This window comes from Nestor notabilis, unplaced genomic scaffold, assembly GCF_000696875.1.
Source record: "Nestor notabilis isolate BGI_N333 unplaced genomic scaffold, ASM69687v1 scaffold24283, whole genome shotgun sequence".
Lineage (NCBI taxonomy): Eukaryota > Metazoa > Chordata > Aves > Psittaciformes > Psittacidae > Nestor > Nestor notabilis.
This window is the reverse complement of record NW_009923647.1, coordinates 909-17489: the sequence shown is the minus strand read 5'-3', so window position 1 is coordinate 17489 and position 16581 is coordinate 909. Positions and strand designations below refer to the sequence as shown.

Genomic DNA, 16581 nt, shown 5'->3' with positions numbered 1-16581 from the left:
ACCTACTCTAGGTCATGCTTTGGGTTGCTTGTAGAGCTCAGGGAATGACACCTGGTGTCCACAGGTTCTTGCTGTAACCATTAAGGATGTGTTATATGGTTTGCACACACGGATGGCAGAAAGAAGTTGGAATCATAGAGTGGTTTAGGCTGGAAGGTACCTAGGATCATCCAGTTCCAACCCCCTACTGTGGGCAGGGACACCTTCCACTAGGCTAGGTTGCTCAATAGATATCCTGCATTAAATATCCTACATTTCTTTTGCTTTAGTAGTCTGGATGTTTGCTGCTGGACTTTGAAATTGCTCTTATCTCTTTTACTTGCTCCCTGCCTGTTAGCAGTGTAAGTCAGCTAATTTCAATATTTTTAAGTTCTTTGAGGAAAGCTTACAGAATTATTGTAATCACAGTGCAGCTCTGAAGAAGAGACAATGCAGAATGGAGTTAATCTGATTAGGGACAACTGAAGAACTTGTGAGCTTCTAAATTGGTTTTATATTCAGCAGTGTGAAAAATGAGTTGAGAATGCTCGATTCTAATGCAGTACTTGGCTCTAAATACTCTTTGGACATGAGGTCACTTAATAAAGGGTTTTCGCACTGATGTTTTTTAAAATTAAATAACCTGATATAAATGTACTTATGCTGTGAAAGTTATAAAAAGTGAGTGGCACTCAGGGACATAATAAGGTTCCTAATGAATGCAGCAGATTTCTTATGGTTTTTATACAGGCTTTGATTCTGACAATTCTTCGGGAGATTTTTCAGAAGCAAATCATAAAGTTGCAGAAATGCTTGATCTAGATCCACACCAAAGCAATAGGACTGGGAAGCATAACGGAGAGACAGAGATCCAAGAAAATGGAATTAAGAGACACAGGTAAACACATGGTACTACATAGTGAATGAGAAGTGGGTATGTGCTTGCTCCTTGTCTTTTGGTGCATTATTGTTCTCATTGGAAGAGCTTAATTCTCTGGAACTGAAAAGACATTCCACTTGTCTGCTGTTGAGTCAACTGTAGGTTAACGCTTTGCTTCCTTCATAAATGACTGAAAATGGCTTGTTGGATGAGGGGCTGATAGTGACAGTTGTTTTTTCTACTTACAGGACGTCATTACCTGCCCCAATGTTTTCTAGGAATGATTTTAGCGTGTGGAGCATCCTAAAAAAATGCATTGGACTGGTAAGTGAGCTTGGATGAAGCATGCTGAGGTCAGGGCTCCTCATTTCAACTGTTTAATTTCATTGCTGAAACCTTAAGAGTAATATGTGGTACATTTTGCATTTTCTCCTGTAGGGAACATCATCTTAAACTGCAACTCTAAATTCACTAACTCTGTATCCTTTACTAACGATACTATTTCCTTACAACCTTTAGCTGTTGGAGCACGTGGATTGGTGTATTTGTAATGCTGTCCTATAAGAACTGGACTAAAGCCATTAAAAATACAGTCCAGTGTGGTTTGATTAACGCAATGCTCTTTTCTGCATTTTTTTTATTCTTTACTTAGCAAAATGTGATGTCAGGGCTTTATTTTGGTGTGGTGGGGATGTTTGGTTCGGTTTGTTGTTTTACTTTTTTCCTCCTCTCCATAATCTGAGCAGTTTGTGCAAAAAAAAAATCGCTTTCATCTGATGGAAAGGATAGAAAAGTTTGGGATCTGTTAGAGTTTCTTATGGAGTCCACACTAGGCTTTGAGTATTAATGGGTGTAATGGGGTGGTGTAATGGGGTCATAAGATTTGTTCTTGGTCTTCGGGAAAGACCTTTACATTGCTCTGTGTTAAAGGGCCCTGATGCTTGCATTGTTGTTGATCATCACTGCTGTTTTATTTTAATCCTTTAGGAATTCAGTTACATTACTTCATTCTTATTAGGAATGAAAGGGATGTTCGACACTGAAGGGCCGTGCTGCCCTATCTGCTTTTTAGAAGCATTAAGCCTTACATTTATCTCTAGCCTAGGTCTGCCAGTACAGTCTGTTGTGAATGGAACTGACAAGTCTGTAGCCCTTTTGCTAGCTTACCTTATGTCATCTAGGAAATACAGCTGTACTGTCAAAATTCCTTTTGTTAGGATGAGTGACCTATCCACTAGAACACTTTGCTTGGACCAAATCAATTTAAGTCAGTTGAGTGTAATGTTATTTTTCTCCTTACGGTCTGTAACACTGTGAGGAAAGTGGTGTATGAAGTTCACCTGGTGGCATTCTCCTTTCTGCTAAATTTTAATCACTTCAGTGATTCTTTAGTGCTCAGTCATGAGTGCACCATTTTAATTAAAGAACAAAATTTGCTCAGATATAGTAAAAGAACCTGGAGAACTGGAAATCTCTGTGCGAGCTTCGTGTCTGTCTTGTATCCACATGCAGAATGAGAAACGTTCTGATGCAAATAACAGGTTGCTTAAATAAAGCCACTAAAATTTGTTAGAGCAATTCAAATGCTACTCTTTATGTAACTGTTCCTTTCAAAAAATAATTTGTGGTTCCTGCAGTAAAATAGTTAGATTTTATGCAAATAGGTATGTGAGGATGTCAAAGGAATGCGTGGTACTTAAGTATCAGTAATGAGCTAGTTGGCACATTAGTGCTGCTATCTGAGAAAACTCTAACCTCTTCTGTTTCATGTGGACCACACAGAGTAGAAAGTAACATTTTTCTTCAGTTTTCTAGATTTGCTGGATCCATTTTGCTTATTCTTTCAGATGATAGTGGGGTTCTGCAGCACTTCTAGTCCCTTTCAGCTGTAGTACTTAGAGGTCTACTATAGACTTACCAAACGTCTTTTGAAGAATGCTGTAAATAAATTAACCCACAACTTATTTTCACAATTCTTGTTGTTGTCAGTTGTTACCTTTAGTGTTGTGCTAAGGAATTAACTTATCCTTTTGTTACATAGGAGCTGTCTAAAATTACAATGCCCATTGTCTTCAACGAGCCATTGAGTTTCCTTCAACGGATAACAGAATATATGGAACACATATACCTCATAAATAAGGCTTGTAGTCATGCAGACCCCCTGGAAAGAATGCAGGTAAGTGACAGCTACCACCTTCTGCTTATTTGAGAAGGTGATTTTTCTCTCCCAGGGTCTTTCAAGACATTTTCTCACTTAAGTATTTCTTTCTTTGGAGCTATCATAACAATGCCCATATTTGTCTTTCTAGACAAGTTTCTTGTTTCATAGTGTCAGATAATTGTGACACTTTCACACTTGATACTGTGCACAGAGTTTGAGCCAGAAGTCTAATGCAGGAGATTGCCTCAACTGATGATGCCCAAGGACCTCAACCCTTTTCAGGACTGTTTTAACTGAGACTTCGGGGTTTTATGTGTTGTGAAGATGAAATCTTGGCTTTAAGTCACCCTAAACTGATTTGTTTAGTAGCTCCATGATTTTGAAGTTACCGAATAAAAATTGCTGTGACTGAGACAAGCTCTGCCACTTTTTCCTCCAAAACTGGTAGTTGTTGGGAGTAAAATATAGTACCTCGCTGGCCTTACATCAAGAAACTGAATATGGTAAAGCCAGGCCTATGTACATTAGGTTATACTGGTATTGCTCGTAGCTCTATTTTTACTTAAGTGAAGCCAGAATGTGTATCTTGTGCTCTGTGTTTGTGTAGCACATACCCCTGCTTTTCAGCCTGCAGGAGCTTCCAAGTGTCTTTTGTATTTGCTGATATGGTTCAAGAAATCTCATCTGTGTTAGAAAGAACGCTTGCCTGGCTCTAGAAAGGCTTTGTTCTGCATGAGCTGAGTGTGCAGGACAGTCAAAACAGGAGAAAAGCAGATTTAAGAAAACAGGCTGTCTTCTTTGAGGTAGTTGGAGAAGCATGGGGCAGGCTGTAATGTGACAAAAGTATAGCAAATAATTCCTTGTGGAAACGAGATTCTTATTAACTGCTCGTTTCCCCACTTCTGTATCACTTATCCTATGGCTTACAAATGTTTTGGCCTGAAGCAATACACAGCATTTTCTTTTTGGAAGAATAATGAAATATTATAATGTGCAACAAATGTATTAAACTTGGAGTTTTAATGTACTGTTCTCATAACAATATGTCCTTAATTTGCTTATAGGCTGTAGCTGCTTTTGCAGTTTCTGCTGTAGCTTCTCAGTGGGAGAGAACTGGCAAACCATTTAACCCGCTGTTAGGAGAAACCTATGAATTAACCAGGTAATAATTACTTTAAATGAGGAGCTGGGGCTATTTGTGTGTTTGTAGCAGACTCTCATGCTGGTTTGGCTGTTTATTCAGTGAAATAAATAAAAATCTACTAAAAGAGATGTCTGAGTATATCTAAAATTCTCTTTCTCCCAAGCTACCTCAAAATCTTTGAGAAGTTGTTATTAAAGTTGATAATTTTATTTCTAGGTTTAGGCAGAGTATTCTTTGAATTATTCAGAGAACAACTGGTTCTTGTTCTTGCACCAAAGATATTTCCTGACGAGACACTCTTAATTACTTTAAATGGGGTTTGCTGATGATGTCAGATGGATCATGTCAGAGTTACTCTGAAGGGCCTCCAGCTTGCTTAAGTGAATGAGTGATGTGTCTGCAGTGGAGAAAAGAATGTTCGGGCAGACCCACTGCTGCTGCCCAAAATGTTCCAGTATTTTCATGAGTTCTTTCAGTGAAACATCTTCAGATGTGTTTGTGGGTAGAAAGTTGTTCAGGTGTTTGAATGTGGGTGGGTTTTGGGTATAAAGAGAAAGTGTTCAGAGTACAGATTCGTTCACTTTGTTAATTGTAAATGTGTCATGGGACTAGAAGAGACTCACCTGCAGCTTAATCTAACAATCCTTCATGTTTTTTAAAGCATTGAGTAACTCTTTTCTCTTCTAACATTAAAAAACCTACTTACTGTTTAATGCTCTCTTTTTGTTATTTCTAGGGAGGATTTAGGGTTTAGGTTTATAGCGGAACAAGTCAGCCACCACCCACCTATTAGTGCATTTTATTCTGAAGGCCTCAATAAGGATTTCATTTTTCATGGATCAATCTATCCCAAACTAAAATTCTGGGGAAATAGTATAGAAGCAGAGCCTCGGGGAACAATTACTTTGGAGCTTCTGAAGTGAGTATGAGAAGTAAATACCTTTATGTTGATCTCCTTAACATTAACTTGAGTATATTGGCTCTTCATAGGTGGTGATCTAAACCTCTCTTGCTGAAGAGGTCATAAGAGTTTCTTTACAAGTTAATTTTCACTCCTTAATTTCAGGACTCTGCTTGTTTTAAGTTATGTCATGCTTGTGTAGCTGGAGCAAGGGGACCCAGTTTTTCCACTGTGAAAATTAGCAGTTCTTTACAATGGAATGCTACTAAAGCCAGTTCTGTGAAGACATGTCAAATTTAGAGAGATAAAATTCTATTACTGGGCTATCCAAGCTCATCTTGCTTCTAAATATGGTTGTTGGCTTTGATTGTTTGTGTGGAAGAAACTGAATCTTCAGAATAGCTGTTCCGTGTGGGAAGGGAAGGTGGGAAACTTGTCAGGATTGTGTTGGCACCTGTTTAACACTTCCTGTGTATGATCACCTTCCCATTAAGATGAAGAATGCATCTCCAGATTGCTCCCAGGCTTGTCTGTAACTGCAGATGTGTCTTACAAACTACATGACTTTCTATATGTTGGTTTGTGCCCTAATGGCACAACGGCTCTTGACCGTTCCCAAGTAGGACACAGGGATACACAAGGTAATAGTTGCAGAAAAATTATTCTGCAATTGAACACTGAAAAGTGCTTTTCTAAAAGCTTTCCCAAAAGGTTGTTTGAAATGTTGTCTCATGAAATTTCTAAGCATTTGGTTTCAATAAGGAATCAACTTGTCTGCCATAACAAGTGTTGACTGTGCTTTTAGTTTCTTTTGAAGGTATAGTTTAATTTTCAGGCTGCTGGCATCTAATCTTCCAAAGCTTATAAAAGTATGAACTGGTCTTGGTTATAAATGGTAATGGAAATAGAGGAAATTTCTTCTGAATGTGGAAGGAACTATGAATATTAGTGTAGATGTGACAAAAATAAAGTCCGTTGCTTGAGAGAGAAGCCTTTATTAGGAGACTATTAAAAGTCCCGTTCAGCCTAATCAAATTACAGGGCACAGATTTAAGCTGGAATATAAACCATTCAAGCATTTACTATAAATAATTGCTTCTAGTTAGCAGCAGCAGTAGAAATCAAATTTTGAGCCTCTTAGCTTTGTGATTCATCCCATTCTGTTGGGTTGAGTAGTCTGAGAACTGATCAGGGCTTGTGTGAACAAGTAACCATTTAGGAAGCAAAATTGCAAGTCAGTGTGAAGTACTGCATTTATGTTAACCATGACTGTGTCTGCAAAACATGCATTGGAAAACACACTTCTTCCTCACTTCTCCAGAACAAATAACTGTTTCAATTTATCAGCACTGCCCATGAGTGTCTTCTGTTTTGTTTTATGCTGTACAGTTTTGGGTGTCAAGTAGTTCATGAATAAAGATGTGTGCTAAGGCTGGTGGGATGAACTTGGGGGGTTCTGGAATTTTCCCCTCACTTGATAAGTAGCCATTGTCATTAAGTATGTTTGAAAAAAGTTGCTGTGGGAAACAGTCAGGCTTCAAGGATCTGTTTTTCCTCTGTGCTGGAAAATGACAGACTGGTTGGAAACAGTAAATAGGAGTGTTCTCTCCAGACTTACTGGAAGTAGAAGGACAAGGCATTTGTTACAAAGAGGATACTGCTTGTTTGTGTATCTTTTGTATTAAAATAGAGTTTGCAAGCTTTCCTAAGATGGACTGATTGCCAGCCAGGTAACTTTAGCATTTCTTTTGCCAGCAAGGAGAGATGAGTGAGAATAGATGGCTTTGACTCTGCTGAGCTAGCGCTGACTGGAACCCTGGTTAACATTTTGACCACTTTTAGAATAATATCTTTTAAGGGTTTAGAGTCTTTTAAGGGTTAATTCATCTTTGTGAAGCTTTTCACAAAATACTAAAACCAAAATGAAACTAAGTGGAAAATTCTTCAGTTCTAGGGCTTCTCTTTCTTCTCAGTAGATCTTTGGGAAAAGAATGGAATTGAGTAATGAATGGGATTTTCAAATGTCGTGGTCATGAAGCTTGAGTATAGTGCTGTTGTGTCCTAGTGGTGTGAAACAACTAACCAAAAAACCCCCAAACTTGTGGTGTATTTGTATGCAGTTTACTGATTTGTGTCACACTCTTCAGGTTCAAAAGCCCTTTAGCACTCAGTGTTTGTAAAGTGATTCAAGTGCCTTAGTCTGACCAGCCCTTGAGGAGGAGTGTCTGCCTTTGTCAGAACTAGTAGTGACTAACCTCTGCTAAAAGACTCAACTATTCATGTTCAGTGCTTTTTTATCACAAAAAGGCCCTCTCTAGACAATGATGGAGGTTTACAAGAAAGCTTTAGGAGGAAGTTTGCAGTGCTGCAGCAGTAGTTGAAGAGAAGACACTATTAGGAGTTGGCTTAGAAGTCTGGTTCTCCTGTGAGTGTTATATTTTATCACACACAACTGTAAAAGTGTAAGTGAAAAAGATGAATTATTAAAGCTGCTTATGTTGGGCTGGAGTCTGTAATCAAAAGCACAGCAACTTACTATTTCAGCTCTGAGAGGGATATCACTGTATTAACTTGCACTAATGTTTAGCTACACACATTGTTGTCTCATAAAGAAAAGTCTGTTTCTTTTCTGTTTTGAAGTCAACTGCTGGCTGTTCATAGAAGTGCTAAACATTCTGCCCTGCCATGAACAGGATTGAGACCAGGTTTACATTCCAACTCAAGCACAAGAAGATGATTTATTTCTGTTTTCTTTACAGGCATAATGAAGCTTACACATGGACGAATCCAACCTGTTGTGTACATAATGTAATTATTGGTAAACTGTGGTTAGAACAATATGGAACAGTAGAGATTGTAAATCACAGGTAATGCTAATCATGAGGCTGAGGGTTGGCTTGTAACAGGAGCAACCATGCAACAGTCCCTACAAGGCAGATAGTTCTGCACACTCCCCCCCCCCTTCTGACATGCAAACTATTCCTTGGGCTGGGCTTAGTATCATAATAGTGCTAATGAAAAGGCACAAGGCTTGATGTACATTTGTCAATTCCCCATTCAAATTTGGTCCTACTGACAGAGAACAGGAATTAAATTTAAACTCCAGAACCATTAAAAATGGAATAATTGTCAAAGGCTTGCAGTGGACCTCCATCATGTTGACTGTCATTTGGTTTTGAAACTCTCTTTAGTTTTGATAATAGAGAATGTCTTCAATGAAGGGTACAGCACAGAAAAACGACTGCAGAGTAGGGTAATGTGAACTTAGAACATGTCAATTGCTCTGCCAGCTGCCTCTATAAAAGCTTTTTACCTTCTATAAATTACCTCCTGTAATGATGAGAATTCTGTGAAAACTGTTATTTCTACACATGCTTTTCAGTCAATGTCTGGAGCTTTAATCCAGCAGGGCTGCTGTTTTGATACTTCTCATAGCATCAAATCTACAGATCTACATAATATCGGATCTACAATGTCTCCTCTATTTGCACAAAAGCCCCATGATGGTGTGTTTGTGCTTGACGTAAGAACTTGGCCTGATACTTCACTGGGAGAGATGATTTACATATGTGTACATCTCAGTGCAAAGAAGATGCTGGAATACAATGCTGGTTTATGTCTATAAAATGCTCAGAATTTTCAATAAGCAATTTAGAGGTAACTTCTGAATGCACTGCACTGGATTTTCCTGTGCAGGTCATCTTGTAAAAGTCATTTCTCATTGCAATTAGCTGTAAATAGATATTAATCTGAAATGCAGTGTGCTAATAGTGTGGGTTACAGGCTGCATTCCATTTTATTCCTAGTACTATAACTACCCCCCGCTAACTGTAGCTATATGAAAAAGGCTAAATAAGGTAAAAAAAAGTGAACTTGCCAATGTGTTTAGGGGCTTCTTTAAGCATGTACTTATTTCCTCTACAGCACTGGAGATAAATGTGTCCTTAATTTTAAACCATGTGGACTGTTTGGGAAAGAGCTGCACAGAGTAGAGGGACACATTCAGGACAAAAAGTAAGTGATAAAAGCTGTTTGGTTTCTCTGTTTCTGAGCACTGAGGCATTTCTTTTGCTGGCACAGTGACCACAGCTGATGTGACTGCAGAGTTGCTGGCACATGGCAATGCAGATTGTAACCCATTTCTGTTCTCTGTGTCAGTATTGAACCTCTTGATTTTAGGATGATTATTTTAAGCAGTATTAGGAAAAAGTCTCCACACCAGTCTTTGAAAATAAAGGCATGCAGGGAAATTGCAGAGTAGTCAGAACTGATTTCACTGTTGTACAGTCACAATTCCAGTCTTCAGTTAAAAATAATGACAATATGGTTATTAGAAACTTTCAATCAAACCCAAACCTGTTATTTGACCCTGAGTCTCTGTGTTGTAAACTACTGGCTTTATTGCACCCGCACTCATTTAACAGTGACAACAGCATGTGACTAAGTCATGAGGATGTGTTCTGCATGACTGAATGCCAGAAGGACTGGAATAAGCTGAACCTTTTCTTTGCATTGTCAAGCATCTGGCTTCTAAGATATCTGCAAAGAAAAGTAAAATACAGCGAAGTAGGAAGTTGTGTATTGAATATAGATCAGAATCTATGACTTGGCTTAGAAGGCTTTATAAAGAAAGAAAAGCTAAATGTCCTTTGCTTTATCTGCAGCAGAAAGAAGCTGTGTGTGATCTATGGCAAGTGGACAGAATGTTTGTGGTGCACTGATCCCACTACGTATGAGACTTACAAAAAGAATGAGAAGAGAGGTGGCGAGCAGAAGAAACCGAAGCCGGTAAGGTCCAGGGTTCTTCAGGGAGAAAAGATACTCGAATAGGAGAAATGAGAGGAAAACATCTTCTGTACAGAAATGGTTGGATGGTGGTGAATGGAGGGTTAAACAGCCTGTCTTTTGGTAGGGGTTGGGTGTGGGCACTGCTTGTCCTGTGAGAATGCATTGCACTTTGAACTTGTGTAGACTTCTGTGTGAGCTGCTGGCATTGAAGCGAGCTTATAGGGTGGTGTTTGATAGCAGTTTGTCAAAGAGAAGTCATCATCGGCCCCAAGCTGATGTTGTCCAGGCCTTGAATGAGGAAAGTGACTCTACTGCCAGCTCCACATGTAAGAACACTGGGATTTGGGCATTAAAAATAATTACAAGTTTAAGTCAGGTATGCTTTTTGGTGATGCAGCCTTTTAGAATGTGTGATGTAGACAGCCAAGACAACAAAGGGCTCTGGAAAAACACAGGGTTTTTTCATCACATGTGAGCAGTGTCAGGTGAATTACCACCAAGGCCTCAGTGTTGTCTAGTGCACCAGAAGACTCTTGGGTTTCCTGATACCAACAGGGCCTTGCAGACCCTGGTTCTTCATTGAAAATGATAAGTTAATCAGAATCTAATCGCTCTTAATGTGAAGAGGCTCAAACTTGCATTTAAAAAGTATTCACGTGAGAAGAATCTAGAGGCCTTGGTTTTGGCTCTGGATTCCATCATGGTACAGGCTTGTATTTTGACTTTTTCATTTTGCTTTATATAATAAGGTTCTGTTCATCTTACAAAAATCAGCTCTTTCCTTCCTTCCTTCCTGTTGAATCTATATTTAGATGGGGAACTCTTTTAACAGTAAACCAGATGTTGACATGGAAAGTAGCCTAAAAGAGTCTTTTTAAATTATGAATACTCAAACCAAATGATTGAAATTAGTCTTTTAACCATATGGAGCTGTTTTCTAGTGTATAAAACAGGCCCTGTTTAATTTAATAGGGTGTTCTTGAATAAAATAAATGAGTCACGTCAGAGGGGGCAGAAAGAAAGTAGAAAGGGGGTGAGAGTGAGGGGAGGGAGGAAAACTGTGACACTGTCACTCTAGGATGTTACTGCCTTAAAACTTCCCTTCTGGTTGTTGTGGTTTTAAATGGTTTCTCATGGTGAAATCCCCTGAAATTCCACAGTGTAGCTGTGTCCTAAAACAGGCAGATTTCCTCAGATCATGAGAGCAGCCTCTAGAAGAATACTGCGTTTGATTTTAGGAATGCATTATAGCAGTACATCTGGTAACAAAGGAACATTGAAGGAAGGACACTATTTATAAACTTAAGCACACAGTCTTTGTAGTGAGAAAAATGGCAGTAATAATAGTTATTAGAATCTAGATCATAGGAAATGAGCCTGAAACAAGGGCAGATCTGGGTTTAATCACACATCCATGTCTTTTGCAAATGATGAAGCAATATACAAAAGCAGGTATGTCCTATTTGTCAGTCTTGGGCCATTATGGGAACTGGTTTAAACTGCAGTCTTGGCTTATTTCAGCTTGAAGGAGTAATAGTCATGTTGGGTGAAATTTAGCTATGGCATGGGACAGAAGGGAAGTTGGAGAAAAGGCTTGTGAAAGACATCAGTTTACTATTACTGATTTATGTTTTAAACAGACGTTGAAGTTGGTGGGAGACAATTCAGAGGTATCAGGAGCAAGACGTTACAATAAGAATGAGAGGATCAGTATACACAGTGAGAAAAAGCAAACATGAGGGGGGAGGCAGAAGTACAGGAGAGTGTTTGGTATCTCAAATTTGAACAGATTCTTCTGCAGTCACTGTAGAGCTCTAGATGAAACTGTCCAATTTCCTTTTGTTCCCCTGCTAAATGTTATCTCTGTTCCAGAGCGAAGATGTTATTAAATCTGAAAATGACGAGGCTGATGATATGCCAGAGGTTCAAGACACGGTGCAGTTCATACCAGGCAGTAAATTACTTTGGAGAATAAATTGTAGGCCACCAAACTCCTCTCAGGTAACTGTTTCAATCAGTCTGTGCGTCGCTATCGCTAGTGATTTATCCAAGGGAACATGGGAGATGTTGATGGGAGACCTTGTTGAAGTGTCTGACCTTAGGATGCACATTGACAGGCTCTGGCAGTTCTTGCTACAGGTGAGAAATTACACTATGGCAAGCTCTGTGCTCTGATCCTGTGCTCAAAGCATCACTGCTGCGTCAGAGTTGGTAGCAAGAACACATGCTCTGGCTGCAGCTGCTTCAGCGTGGGCCTGGTGGCGGGGGTGAACGTGCAAGAGAGATTTGCACTTGGAGTGGCTAAAATATGGGAACACATTCCCTCTGCTGACCCTGCTGTTAGAAGACAGGATTCCAAACTGCAGTAATGGGTATTAACTTCAATAGTTCCAGCAAGAGGTTTTGGTCATTTAGATGTGGGTGATTTTTTTGGTTTGGGTTTTTTTGTGTTGGTTGTTCCTTTTCTTTATAAAGATCGTGATGTTACATATCAGATAAGGAGGAAGATCTGTGTTAATCCTCTGAATCCAAGAGTGCTTAAAAAATGAAAGCTGTGATTTCCATCCCTTCTTTTGCCTTTCCTTGTCCCTCCCCTCCAAACCCAGTTTTGTATGAGCCTGACCTTGCTTTCAGGGCAGGCAGCACGGGATGGTTTGACTCAGCAGTTTCTCTTGGAAGCTCCATTGTATCTATTCAGCAGGGGGGACCCAGTGCCACTTTGCCAGAATAACTTGTGTTTTATCTTTGATTTGCTTTTAAGATGTACAATTTCACCAGTTTTGCTGTGAGCCTCAATGAGCTGGAGAAGGGCATGGAAGCAATATTAGCTCCCACTGACTGTCGGCTACGTCCAGATATCAGAAACATGGAAAATGGAAACATGGGTACGTGTTTGCTGGAGGAGATACTTACACGTTAGTTTTGAGAGGGATGGCTGAAGGGAGGCTGTTGATACAGGTCTTCAGTTTCTCATTCCTAGAGCAGCCTTAACTCATTTTCACCCTGTGTTAATGAACATGCATTTGAACAATGTATGTCTGTGTTCTCCCAGAAAAGTGGATCCCAAGACTGCTGTCCTCTGTTATGGTGTATCTGCATGTTTACTAGCTTGGGGGGAACTGGCAGATGTGCTCTCTTACTCTGGAGTTTGTCTGGAAAGACATGTGGTGAACAGACATGCTCTGGTGTTTGTCACTAAAAACACATGGCCAAATAGTGAAAAAGTCACACTCTGTTTTATACCTAATCCGAGTTCTTCCCTGCTGTCTCAGGGCAGTGCTTCTGAGAGATAAAACACCCAAATTTCATTTTTATCACTGTGTTTGTAGTAGCAATTGTTCTGAAATGACAGCTGAGGGGTTTTCTTGCATGAGATTGTCATTGTTCGGAGAGATTTTGTAATGCAAATGCTTTTCCTTGTGCTTACATGAACTGTATTTAATTTCTCTGCAGTCTTTTCTGTGTTTTCTGCATTTCTGTTTCTGTTTTGCAAAGTAACCAATCTTTTCTTGACGTGTTAGATGTGGCCAGCAAAGAAAAAGAGAGACTAGAGGAGAAACAGAGAGCTGCTCGCAAGGAGCGTGCGAAAGACGAGGTGGAGTGGCACACACGGTAAGGGCAGGGAAGCTGGGCATTTGTTTAATGCTTGGAATGGTTTGGTGTGCTGCTTGAAGTGTGTTTATCCAAGACAGTGTGTTTGATTTCCTGCATGGCAGCACTTAATGTCACCTAAAGCAAATTTGCTGGGTCAACAACTAAATAATGTAGCTGGAAGCCAAAATTGGTGGTAATTTCTCCAGGACAAAGTTATCCCATGTTAAATGCTGAAACCTGTCCTAATGAAGTACTGTGGTAATGTTGAGGATATTTGGGTTTGTTTTCTACAACCTCCAGATGTCATATTTTTATTAGAATGAATAAAATATGAAGTCTCATCTGTTCTTTAACCAGTTCCTGTCCAGCTTTTGGCAGTTGAGTAAGACATTGTGGCCCTCTGAGGCCTTTTATTTCACTCTTATGACTTCTTGCCTTGGATACTTCAGAAATGGCTTTTTTTGTTGCATATTCAAGTGACTTTCCTGTCACAGAATGCATCACACACACATGGGTGATTTGGATCCTGCTCCTGTTGGTTCCTTTACACAGATGCCAATGCTCTGCAGTCAAGTGCATGCTCATGGCCAGTTCCCGCAGGTGCTTCCTTCAAAGGCAAGAACGTTAGGATGCTCCCATGATTTCCCGAAATTCAGAGGAGACATTCTCTTCCCAAAGCCTGGAGGAGCAGCAACAGCCTAATTCCAGTGAATGCCTTTCAAAACCTCTTCCAGAAAACATACAATTGTTTTCAGCCAACGTGGCTAAAAAGGGAGCATCTGTTATTGCAAAGTACAGCTCCACAGAACCAAACTCCTTCCTGTTTGGACAGGATTACAAAAGGATTGTGGAACTGAGCTGGCATTCTTTTAAAGTAAAGATGAATATATCTAATCTAGAGTTATTTTTATTTGGAATGGGGCAGTATGAAAGCCCTTTCATGCTCCTCCTTGACTTTATGTTAAAAATAATCATAAAAAGGTGCTTTACAAGATGGTGATAACTGTGTAGGAGGTTTAACGCCTTATTTTTCATGCCCAGGCTATTTTCTGAGAGATTTCATTTTACAGTAAGAAATAGCAGTGTGTTTTTCCAATGTTTTATGAAAGAAGCAAAGTTGTTCTTTTTCCCTTCCTAATAACTGCTCACTCTATTTGCTTTTTTCTTTCCTTGTTTCTTTCCTTTTCCTTTCTTTTTTGTTTTCCAGATGGTTTCATCAAGGCACTAACCCCTACACTGGGACTTCAGATTGGCTGTACTCAGGTGGCTATTTTGATAGGAATTTCTCAGACTGCCCAGACATATACTGAAATTACAGAACCAATTGCTCATCTCATCTGGACATCCAGCTCCTAGATTTCGTTCCAAGCCAGTCACTGGTTTTGTTGATAGCAAAAACCAGCTTTTCTAAGTCAATTTTAACACAAAGTCTATGGGTCAACAATCAAGGACTTAATTAGCACTAATGTTGGATTGCCAAATATTGAAATACTGTTGCATTCTGTCCATAAAGCTGCACCTGAAATCATCATTATTTTCACTAATTTTCAAAGGCACCTTTTGATTCTTCATTCCCCCCCCCTAGTTTCTTGGTCAGGAAAATACGCTGTACCCAGTAGAGCACATAACATCCTTGAGAACTACGTAACTTAAATAAGGTAGAGATAATATCCTTGTTACTTAGTACAATAGTGAAGAATCTGAAGGTTTTTGGAACTCGGAGCAGGGATGAAAGCTAATGTTGTACCAGCAGGATCAAATCTAGCGCTGTGGATGCTCCCCGTGAAGAGATGCATGTGAACTTCCATACGGTATGTAGCACTACGGGGGGACCAGCTCCTGCCCCCTCAGTATGATACAATAAGGGATTGACTCGGGGAAACAAAATCCAAGCTGAGCTTCCCAACATGTAGTTGTCTGTTACAGAGTCTTCACAACTTCGGGACACTGTGAGCATTAAACTGTGTACCTGTGATAAACCTACATCAAGCATACCTTAAAGAGAAGGGAAGGGTGCATTTAAAAATGTGCTTTTCCTGAAGTCAAATGCTGTTCTAAAACTACCAGAAGCTTTGGAAGCAATTGCAGGAATGTCGAGGTGGTTACAATGTAAAATATATTGCTTGCTACCACTTGGAGGCTTAAACCTTCTGCACTGCCTTTGGCAGCTTTGGCGCTATGTATGCTTCTAGGCTAAACTCTTTGGAAGCACTTTGGTGTCTATAGCCACACAGGTTCATGTTCTGGGGACGTTTTGGTTTGCATGTTTTTCATTATTAGGTCATGTCTGTTTTGTATGTTGTGAAAAAGCAGAAATCACCTTCAAGCTTTGGCAGAGTTCTACCTATTACAAGTTTTCTGTGAGCACGTGATGTCAAAACGTCAGGTTTCTTTTGTTCCATGTCAAACCATCAAAGCCATATAACCCTGGGAAGAATTACTGAACTGATGCATTCATTTTCCTTCAAGTGGTACACTTTGGAGGGGTGAGGGGGGAAAAAATAAGTCCAGTAATTAAAACTAATCCTAATGTTGCTGCTGCTTTTATCCACGTTTTTAACTGAGTAACCAGGTAAAACCAGAGAGCGGCTGCACAGCTGTAAGGTTACAGCAATTCAGCAACTGCTGGTGTTAAGCAGAGAATTGACTGACTTGCAGAGAGACGTTTTTGTATCCAGTCAGGCATTGAGTGGTTAGAATAACTTTAAATTTGGGGGAAATTCAGGTGTCGTCTTCATTGGAGAAATGAGAGAGGCTGTCAAAATTCAGGGCAGTCTGGAACGTGCTGGTGGCAACATCGTTCTGGTGCCAGCAATGGAACTTGGTGTGGTTGCAGGTCTCGGGCCTCACAAGCTCTGCTCGCTGCACGGTGCACAGTGGGGTGCATCGGTTCCTCGTAAGCACAGAGACACTTGACTCTTACAAAGACATTGCTGAGCCCTGTGGGACAGTGCAAAAATACGTTTTTATATAAAAAGATGAACTTTAATGACCGTGCCAGGCATGGTGACCCCTTCCAGACCCGCGGCAAGCAGCACAGGGAGCCCTTTGTGAGGTGAGGATTGAAAGGATTCCAATTTAACATCCCATGGGAGGTTAAAGCTTGCCTGAGCTAAATAGTATGTTTAATGGTG

General features: G+C 40.0%; 1 protein-coding gene across 2 annotated transcripts; it reads left to right on the top strand.

The window, feature by feature from the left end:
* Window positions 1-731: 731 nt before the first annotated feature.
* OSBPL2 (oxysterol binding protein-like 2) lies at window positions 732-14891 on the top strand. 2 transcript variants are annotated; one of them, XM_010012265.1, is made up of 12 exons: window positions 732-877; window positions 1108-1183; window positions 2901-3035; window positions 4085-4182; window positions 4901-5083; window positions 7825-7932; window positions 8990-9079; window positions 9730-9853; window positions 11726-11854; window positions 12615-12738; window positions 13375-13465; window positions 14655-14891. In XM_010012265.1, the coding sequence occupies exons 1-12, from the start codon at window positions 789-791 to the stop codon at window positions 14755-14757; spliced, it is 1350 nt and encodes a 449-aa protein (XP_010010567.1). In that variant the 5' UTR covers window positions 732-788; the 3' UTR covers window positions 14758-14891. The 2 variants fall into 2 exon arrangements, with proteins under 2 accessions (XP_010010567.1, XP_010010566.1); XM_010012264.1 differs by having other exon boundaries at window positions 735-877; window positions 9730-9849; window positions 11728-11854; window positions 14655-14757.
* Window positions 14892-16581: the final 1690 nt, after the last annotated feature.

Bases quoted from the DNA above. Each gene is read 5' to 3' on its own strand.
- OSBPL2 (XM_010012265.1), top strand. From the start codon at position 789: ATGCTTGATCTAGATCCACACCAAAGCAATAGGACTGGGAAGCATAAC. The intron at 1,184-2,900 runs GTAAGTGAGCTT...TTTGTTACATAG, and splicing joins TAAAAAAATGCATTGGACTG to GAGCTGTCTAAAATTACAAT. The intron at 13,466-14,654 runs GTAAGGGCAGGG...TTTGTTTTCCAG, and splicing joins GAGGTGGAGTGGCACACACG to ATGGTTTCATCAAGGCACTA.